Here is a 10134-nt window from a genome sequence, read left to right as displayed (position 1 = left end):
AATATTTTCGCAAGACCGATGTGATTTGCGAATGGTTATGTCTGATAACAGAACGCATCATAGGAGGAAGAAGAATGATGATTTGGCACATGGATGTCGTAGCTCACGGTGGTAGAGTTTTGGGTCCTTCGTGCCTTTGGGGGGATGCTGGTTCGCGTCGGTGCATTCCGCTCACAGTATCGATGTAAAATTGAGTTGCAGGCAGAGGAACTCTATTATCAAGTCGGCACACAGGAAAGGGAACGCGCTGGTTTCCATGTCAGGCGACCAATCATGGGTCCAATTATAAATCTGCCGGTCTTGTTGAGACCAAGTAACAAACAACAAGTAAACAATTAGCGACTGCGAGAGTCTGAGGAAAGCGGGGAAAGGTTTACTTGCCCGAACGGCCGAGCAAACGGATGTAACAACTTTCACTCTTCTACAGATAGCTACAGATTGATTATCAGATGAGATAAACATTTTCACTCTCTGGCGTCAAACGAATACAAGACCGCCCAACAAATTCCTGAGTGAGGCTATGTGTAGGATCACTTAGGGAGACAGTCCATGGCTGAGCGACTGGAGATGTCCTCAGAAAAACCTAACTCAGAAATGCAAGAAGCTTCAGTCTGCTATCATCTTTTTTGGCCATCGGACTGGAGCTAAAATAAGGATGGATACCAGCTCACTAAATTATTTCAAACTTTGCTGCAATTCTCAAATTCTCCTCTAGGGGGCGCTGTGATATCTCCTCTACATTTTACAGCAACGTCTTCTGTCATGTCTGTTTCAATGGTCAACCTTCTTTTGTGTCTATATCTCATTTCCCTTTGTCAACAGAAGATGTGTTCCACTATTGACTATTGACATGATGTCAGTGTTGAGCTTGGACGGACCCATGCAGATGGTGACGGTCCACTACAGACGACGTCGTCTTCGAACTTTTTTTAAAAACGAAAACAACTTCTCCAAACATGTAAATAATGCCATGGTCGGAATTTAACGGAGCTCCATGACGTTGGTAGAGAAGGCACAAAGTTGAAGAATCTCTGAAGCACGAAGTACTCGTGCCCTTGTCACTATTTACGGTCTACAGACGTCATGGATATAGTTAGCGCTGATACAATCTAAGTACAAACGTCAGTCGGTTGTAGCAACTCACTTAAAACGCCATAGCCTATCACAGATATCGGTCTGACTGCTTGGCATAGGAGAGAGTTGGTCAAGTGTGTTAAGGTGGCGTGGGAAACAACCGACTGAATTGTAGCCTGGTACCCATCTCGTCAGCACTGTAGCCTGGTATCCATCTTCTCAGAATTGTAGCCTGGTATATATATCGTCAGCATTGTAGACTGGTATCAATCCGAGGTAGTGGCCCTATCCAGTACCCGTTCGATAACTTTGATAGGGACCAGCTAGCTAGATACGTTTGGATGCCATGCTAGCTGAATTGAACATAATTTTGTTATCCACACCTTTAACCTGTCACCTAGCGACGATCGGTAGAAGTACAGCCCTGGAGACTTAGTAGGCTCGTCTTTTTCTCATCGCCTAAGCTTGTAATGTAATAGTATAGGAAAACTAATTTCACAGCTGGCCGGTCAATTATTCCATCTTCTTGTGTGTAAATTTTCTCATTACGGTCCTGTACTTTGTTGCATTAAATCCACATTGCAATGTTGACCCAGATCACTGAAAGACTCTTTGTGGTCGTTTTAATCAGATAAGGATATCACTTATAAATAATAAAGGTCTCAGTGAATCGGGGATGAATCCATTCCTACACAATATGCCTCTTGATTAACACAATACTCTCCCCAATGTACCGCCATCCACGCGCGCTAGGATGTAAAGACTGTTTATTACACACTTTTCTCTCGGTTTGTATTGACATAACCCCCACGTACGGTAAAGACAAAAGTGCAGACCTCCACCGATGGCTTAATTGACGGGCCCTCTATACGTTTCCATTGTCTTTACCACAGAGATGGCTGCAAAACATGTAACTTTTTTGAGGGGAGAAAACTGACCCGTTCAGAACGCGGCACAGCACACTACTGACTCTGTGCGCAGGCAGATAATCTGACCCGGGACAGGTATGGAGTTACCTGTACCCATATTACCTGTCGGCCAACTGCAATCCATCCGGTCTTCGTAACACGGCGTCCACGGCAACCGTTGCTATGCGATAATCAACCCCCCTTTCATGCCCGTGCCAATTTACAATGGTATGACCTGGGCCCGACAGCTAAAGGGCACAGTGAGAACCGCTCGGGTACACTTCTAAGCCAGTCTTCAAAGTATCCCGCTGTTTCTACTTCTTGTACTACTTCTGGGACGAAACCAGCGGTGTATGTTATACAGTGTTTGTGTACAGATTATCAGGACTTTGGCCCGGACTTGACACGCCTGTTTGCGCGGTTGCGGAAGTTGTGCCGAGCGACTGTGACACTCTCACATACACCTGACTTGCCGCGTCTCTTCTACAGGTGAGTTTTACTGGATACCTGGCGAGGTTCTGTCGTTATGTTTTCCCACGATTAGAGTGATATATGATCATCATGCTAGCTTTGAAAACTTTGGGAAAATTCGTAAAACTCAGAAGTACATGTAGTTTGTTTTGGGCGATGCTTACCTGTGTCGTACAATGGGCACCTTGTTTTTAGTCATGCCCAACAGGATTATGAATGGATCGGACGTCCTAGCAACAACTTGGCACAAGTCAGATTAGAACCCACACCCTTCCTTATGTTTCACACTTAATTCCCATAAAGGCGTGGTTTATTTGTGGAGACGTTTTGTCTTGTGCTTATGACATTAATGCTTCTGACACGTGAAAAGAAATTCTCGATTCATTAGACTGTATAATTAGAGTATGATTATCTCTCAAAATAATCCCGGTCGGTGGCAGACAACAGGCTAACAGACCCAACACGATGTGTATTGAGTTGTCCTTCCCAATACCTCTCACAATATGACAGTAGCCTCCACCAAGCCTTTCTATGGTGGTAAGGGATCGTAAATTTCGGCAAAAAAGGAATGATAATTTTTTTGGCCAAGAGAGTCAGTCCACGGTAAGGTTACATATCCCATTCCGGTCAACCCCTTTGGTTGACTCCCCTTGGCAAATAATTCTCCCCATCAGCCAGCGTAGCCAGTCTGGTAAAGACTAATATGACAGCGTAAACGTCTGTATCCGTCACGTAGCCGTAGTCAGGCGTGCTGTCCACCTGTTTACTGTGTCTGGTTTGCCGTGTTTACAGTTCTTGTGTTGGAGTTTACCTGACAAACACGACACTTGTCCCATTGTGCCGACTCCGACGGGACGTAAGCCTGCTTTCTCCTGCTGTAAACACGTTCTGGCCTTTTATTTTAACAGTCTCACAGTCTTTGCTACCATTATCCTGGCGGATTATTGTCTTACGTACTTTCCCACTAACCCAGCAACAAGCACAATAGTCACATGTCGGGGTTTGTGAACCAGGTATATGGGGGATTTAAGTCATAAGCGCGAGTATTCATTCATGTTATAGTAATTTAAGTCCGTCTTTTAAACTTAGTTACATTTTGTTTGTTTTGTGTTCCGGGGCTGAATTTTAGTAATAGGATAAATTGAAGTGAAGAGAGGAATGTTAACGTTATGTGGTCACAAAACAAAGTCTATCTATATCTCCTGCGAGGCGGAATCAAATTTGCCAGGGAAAAGTGGCCGATCGATAGACAGACCAACAAGTACATTGTCAGTAAAACTAGGTTTGCCGGATATAGCCAACAGTACTAACACAAAGAATAGGATTGTCCTGACAAAAAATAAGATCCTGAATAAAGAAAAGCCCATTTTGTCTTTTTAAAATGATCGCAGCCATTATCAAATGTTTTCAGCAACAGATCCTGTGCTCTATTAGAATCCGGTGACTCAGAGACGTTTGTTTTGTGTTATCAGCCGATCCCCGAAGTGGATGGTACAGGCTTTGTAGTCGGCTGTGGAAACATAAACAGAGCAGCTGAAACTGCGACAATGTGTTCATCGGTTGTTGTGCCAATCCAGCGCAATCCTCTTAGTCAAATCGATTTAACTCACTCTTAATTCACACATTAACTCCTTCAGTCTTCTTTCTGTAGTTCAGAATGACGTCAAGTCCACTCGATGTTTCTTTTTTCATAAACACACTTATCCCACGCAATGTGTAACGTAAGAAAACACTCTGAACATCCTTATTTGTCGCGGTAAGGATATAAGTGTGTCACCTGAGGCGTTCAGAGAGGTTTAAGGAGATCACTTAAGCACCTGACCACGCGTGAAGACGTCTGTCTAACTCTAAGACTCTAAGTTGATATTTTAGATTTCTTATTACTCTGTCATTCTCTCCGTGCAGGAAAGAAAGAAAGTATCATATAAAAGATACAGTAGCAATAAGTAATACTTTCCTTGAAACAAGAGAGGGTCACGCATGGGTGTCACGGGTTTGCATAATTTTGCCCCTTGGGAAAAATCCCTAAAACAGAGCATACTGGAAATGTCCTAAAATTGTGCTGTAAATGCAACTTATTAGCCGGATCTATTTGCAACCCCGTAGCAGAATGTTGCTCGTATGATAGTTCGTATCCGCTATGAAAGAGGGACAGTGGTGTCTACGTACAAGGGCCGTGGAGGGACGACAGGTGGTTGTTTTGATTCTTGTCATGTTTGTTTACTTGTCAACCCCTATCTGTATCTGTATTTGTATCTGTGCCGCGTGCCCAGTACAAATCGATCTATGAACATTTTAGAAGGAAGGCAGCTTCTTATTTTTGAGGATTCAGCGTTTCCAACCCGTCATACAAGTATCAATTTATCATGCCTTCTATAATTTTAAGATTAGGTATGAAGATACGACAGGGTAGGAAAGGAGGGGATACGGGAGCTAGAGTTACTAAGTGAAAAGTGATATGTTTGTTTACACTATCTACGAAAAAGTCCAGAAAAACAAAGTTTTCATCTGTATCAGGAGGAATGCTATGTATCATATTGTATGTTCCCTCCTTCCATTTCGACTCGGGCCCAACAGGTGTTTTCGCAGCGCTGGCAATGTTGACCCGTGAGCCGAGGCTCCTACACGCCTGGTTGCAGAAACACAAACAGTAGTCTTGGGTAGCCAAACAACAAAGTCAAGGGCGAGGTCACAGGGTGAGGCCTCAACCACACAAACTCTTCGTACACAAGTCCGTTCTTAAGCGGCTGACGCTGAATCTATGAAAGAAAATACGAAGCGTGGGCTAGGAATTAAAAACAACAAAACTTAGCCTTACATGTCTTTTTCGTTGTCCTAAAAAGTTATTCTATAACGATGGTAAAAGGCATACTTTGACAAAGACAAATAGAACCAGAGACTTGAAAACAAAGTTATAACAATAGTGAGAGAAAAAGAACAAAATGCCATGCATACCTAGAATTCAAGTCTACTGTGACTCTTGTTATAAGATCTCTTTTCACTCAGCGACCGTGTTTTGTTACTTTTGTGAGTGTAGATTATAATCTTTACAAATCCGCCTAACAAAGTTGTAGGTAATTTACGGATTGATCCTCCGCGTTTTGAAACAAGCTTTTAAGGCCATAATCAACTTATGGCGAGATTCACTTCTTTTTACATTGATACTAGCCAATCAGGGCCATATGTATCAATTACACCTGTGCACCTGTCCAATCACACTATTGTCTGATATAGCGGTAACTCTAACAATGTTAACCGGGGTCAAGTCACAATCATAAATCATTCTGAGATTTCAAAATCGACATTAAGATTTTCCGTCAGTCCGACTGTCAGAAATATTATGCATCCTGCCGTTTTATTCGACTGAACTGCCGCAGTTACAGTAGCCTGGAGTCCAGCCTTCTTAGCTTTAGTCCGCTACCCAAGCTCCGCTCCTCGCCAAGGCTGGACTCCAGGCTACAGCTACAGTGTACGTTCCCCTGGGATATCACCCACCTGTTGAGCGCGAATTCATGCCTGAGTCGACAGGCAAACCTGACCAACAAACACTTGACATGGGAAAGGTTTTAGCGCGCCCCGGCTGCCGCCCTCTGTCAACAATAAACTGCAATTAACCCATATTTCAAAATCGTTCATGGGGGATAGATATACAATTTACGACCGTCGCGTATCCAGACTGCCTGATATTTTTAGGGACTTACTGTATGTTTGTGTGACCGATTCACTGTTACAAAGGTAGGATTTTATCATGCATGGCTGCGTTTCGTTATAAAACCTATCAGACGAAGGTACGGGTGTACTATATTGATGAATCATATAGTCACCCATACATAAGCGTTAGTAAATAAACTGTGTCCACCCAATGAGGTTAACTTCCTTGGTCCACTTCACTAAAGATTAGATGTCAATTCAACAATGTTTAGGTAAACTGCCTTTTTCCGACATAGCATAACTCTATAAACAGGAGAATAGGGGGTCCTTTAAACCCAGCCTAACGACCACACACTGTGGTTAAGCCGGCGTCACAATTCATGCGAGCGTCGGCCGACTTTATAGATCGCCCGAAGCTCGCCGAATTTCAAAATCGCCCGAGCGTCGACCGTATTTTCGAATGAAAATCTCGGGCGTCGTCTGTCGAACACTGAAAACTAAAAATCTCCCATTAGACGGTGCCATCTCTTGGACATGGACGAAGTCAGTATCGACAAACCTGGTAAAAGGCCAATATTTGGATCAACTTTGATTTCTAAAAATCGCCCGAAGCCCGCGTAATCGACAGGACGTCGGCCGTACTTCCGCCGAAAATGCACATTTGAAGCTCGCCAAGACGTCGGCCGAGCTGAATTTCTTATTTGTGACGGGGGCTTTATTATGCCCAGAGTCAGGTAGAAGGCTTGTGCAAACGTTTGGTCGGTATGTTTGCTGTCGTTTTACCTGGATACGGAACGTGCGCAGTCTCGGTTCAGGGCTATATGTCACAGCCAAGGGACCCTGTGTACGAGATCGATCCGTAACCATGGATACAATCTCGAGCGTCTGGAGCAGAGGCACAGATTGATATTGAAGGGCCGTAACGTCCTGTACAAAGTTTTGCGACAACCACCTGAATCAGTCACAGCTATTTCCCTTCATCCTCCCCAGGTGTCCCTGTTGAAGCCCACCGACCATGGATGACCTTGAGCGGCAGTTGAAACGGTTCCAGCAGCGCTACAAGGTGTTCAGTCAGCAGCAGCAGACGTTCACACAGGCGCTAGACAGGGCCAGGTGAGGATTAAGTGACATAGTCAATGAGGGAAGCATATTTGAACTTGGAAAATGACATCCAAGTACGAATGTATGTGCTTCCTTTGACATAAAGGGCAAAAAACTGCGTTTAGTTTACGACTTCCTGACTGTGAATGACAATTTCACCTGCACACTGCTCCATGATCCAGCGTTCATCATTGATTTGTTTGCCATCATCGATATAACGTTACATGAAAATTCTGTTCCCACAGAACTGACGCCTTCCAGAAGACGGCTGTTGTCCGCTCCATTAACCAGATCCTGGGCTGGCTGGAACACGCCGTGCACAGCGCCACGGATCGCAGGATCCTCATGCTGTTCGTAGATCTGTGCCGGGATCTGGACAGATTCAGGCAACAGGTAAGAAGAAAGATTCTCTTCTGAAAATGTGCAGTACGATATGATGTGTAGGGGGTGTTGTAACTTAACTTAACACGCAGTGGTCTTGGTCTGATCACTCTTATGTGATCTTCAGTCCTTTCGGAGAATTAAGCCGTAAAAGATGAAGGAAAAGCACTGTCTCTGGGTCGGTTTGGCTGCCTGATGGAGAAATTGGCATGAAGAGACACTTGACATATAAAGAGGCCATCTCTATATCCTGAGCTCAATATTCCACTTGCATTATTGAGAAAGCAAAGAAGGCAAATAGCTAACTTTCCACGTGCCTGTGACCTGACAACAGACGACATGTTCTCGTCATCTCGTCCACAGGTGGAGAGTCACAACATGGTGAGGGAACAGCTGGGCAAGAACCAGGGTCTGAAGAACTCCCTGGCCAAGTGGCGCACGCTCTGTAACATCCACAACGACTGTGCCAACGTCAGGGTCACCTTCCCGCACGGAGAGGTCAACCACCTCAGCTGTGACGAGGCCAGGAACTACTTCGGCGGTGTAGGTAGGTTAGCAGAAAAATCGATCGGCCGACGACTTTGCGAGCTCTAAATGGCGTTATTTTTGGCAGTGTTCTTGCGATCATCTCGTGATGTTTAGGGATCGGCCTATGCTTGAAGGTCACCGAGGCTTGTTAAATATGATAGTGTAGATTTTCATTTTAAAATTAGGCGACCTTCTGGTGATCAACAAGCACGACCGAAGCGCGTCGACTGTGTGGCAGGGGTTTTTGGTCAAGAAAGTTGACAGTCGGAAATTTGGAATAGCAGTTTGAATGGTAACATTAACAGGAGTTGGCACTATTCTACGTCCGAAACGCCCATGGGCCATTCCTCCATATTTTGTTTTGCAAAGTTTAATCGTTTGTGTATCATAACACTATTTTCTAACTTTATACTTCTGTGACGTGAATCCCATACTGAAGGTGATCGGTCGATGAAGATGAAATGGCTGACTATGTCGTTCTTATATCTGTCTTCCACAGTGAGCCTCATTCCTGTGATATTGGACACAATCAACGAAGTGATGGAGAACCTGGCGTCTCCCCGTCTGTCCTCCACGCAGAAGTCCAACACGTCCCAGCGGCTCTCCTCACGGCAACACTCCGGCCGACCCGCTCCACCTGGCCCTGTCAACGGCATGGACGAGCGCCACACGCGGTTCGCGCCAGAAGTGCAGCAGATCCCGATAGAAAGCAAGGCGCCCCAGCAGAGCCAGTATTACGGCACGGAGGTGGAGGATTTATTGAAGGACATGGAGCAGATGAAATGGGCAGCCTCAAGGAAACCATGGAAACCTTAGGGCTTTGAAATGGGGCTACCACTAAACGGGAATGAAACAACTATGACCGCGTACATCATAACGTTAAGATATAGCTTTTTAAGACATAGTTTCTTTGGGCACTGAGACAACAAAAGACCCAACGCAGACAGTATATCTGATAATATGTTTAGCAAATACCAATGTCAGGGGACCCATTGTTCCCCAGGGGGCGTTAGGGGACCATTAAACAATAAGTGGTGTAGATTCTGGATGGGTGCCAGACGACTCTGTGCCACCTGTAGCAGCTTTCATTCACATTACCCAAGTTACAAACACATTTCGGCATGTTGTATTCTCATTTTGATGTAATTCTGTACAGAAATATATACTTAAAAATGACACAGCATGCCTGGATGGTGTGAATTATGTACAGAATTACTTTGTAAGAATTGACAATACAACATGCAGAAATGTGTGTGTAACACGTAGGTAATGTCTCTAAAAACCTCTAACTGAGATATTTGTCTAGATCTGTGCAAATTTTACCAGACAGAAGAGTCACTAGAAATTAGACATCAGTGATACCATTGCCATGCAATGTTATTAGTATGGATAGCAATTGCAACGTCACAGTTCACATATATGCGCTGGTCAGGATGTAAGACTGTATATAAAAGCACTAGCTATGGATGGCCAGAGGTAGTGACAGGTGTGTCGTCACCATAGTAACGAATGGAACGCCGGGGACACTGGCGCTTAACGTTACACACTGCAGTTAGTACGCCTACTTTCAATGTACTTCCTCAGCTTGTATCTAGAAACCGCTTTGCTGTACATAAGCTTTTGTACCGTAAACTTGATTTGCAAAGTGAAATTTCCTTCAATCATTCGATCAATCACCTGTATGATACTTGTGTTAAGGCAAATAGATGGTAGTCTAGATATGCCTGAGGATGTTGATATTTTTGTAATGTGAAATGCACGACAATGATGACTTGTATTTTTGTTGATTTTTTTTCTTGCTTTCCCTATCCCACACCAGCACAGTTTCACATGCATCACAGTTTCACATGTATCACTGACTTGTAAGATGTAATTTGATTTAAGATGGTATTTTGATTTGCTTTGTTGAAAATTATAGACCATAGTTTAGGATATCATTTTGCATTTCATCACAGAAGCTGTAATTTTAAGTGTAGACATGTAATAAGTAGATATGCAATAAATATGGATGTTTACATTT

General features: G+C 44.0%; 1 protein-coding gene across 1 annotated transcript; it reads left to right on the top strand.

Moving 5' to 3' along the window:
* The first annotated feature begins 2180 nt into the window (after positions 1–2180).
* LOC136441479 (sperm acrosome-associated protein 9-like) lies at positions 2181–10129 on the top strand. Its single transcript, XM_066437781.1, has 5 exons — positions 2181–2471; positions 7095–7217; positions 7451–7598; positions 7950–8133; positions 8614–10129. The coding sequence occupies exons 2-5, from the start codon at positions 7120–7122 to the stop codon at positions 8928–8930; spliced, it is 747 nt and encodes a 248-aa protein (XP_066293878.1). The 5' UTR covers positions 2181–2471; positions 7095–7119; the 3' UTR covers positions 8931–10129.
* The last annotated feature ends 5 nt before the right edge of the window (positions 10130–10134 follow it).

The sequence above is a fragment of the Branchiostoma lanceolatum genome, chromosome 9, assembly GCF_035083965.1.
Source record: "Branchiostoma lanceolatum isolate klBraLanc5 chromosome 9, klBraLanc5.hap2, whole genome shotgun sequence".
Taxonomy (NCBI): domain Eukaryota; kingdom Metazoa; phylum Chordata; class Leptocardii; order Amphioxiformes; family Branchiostomatidae; genus Branchiostoma; species Branchiostoma lanceolatum.
The sequence above is the reverse complement of the archived record's forward strand: the minus strand, read 5'-3'. Positions and strand labels throughout refer to the sequence as shown.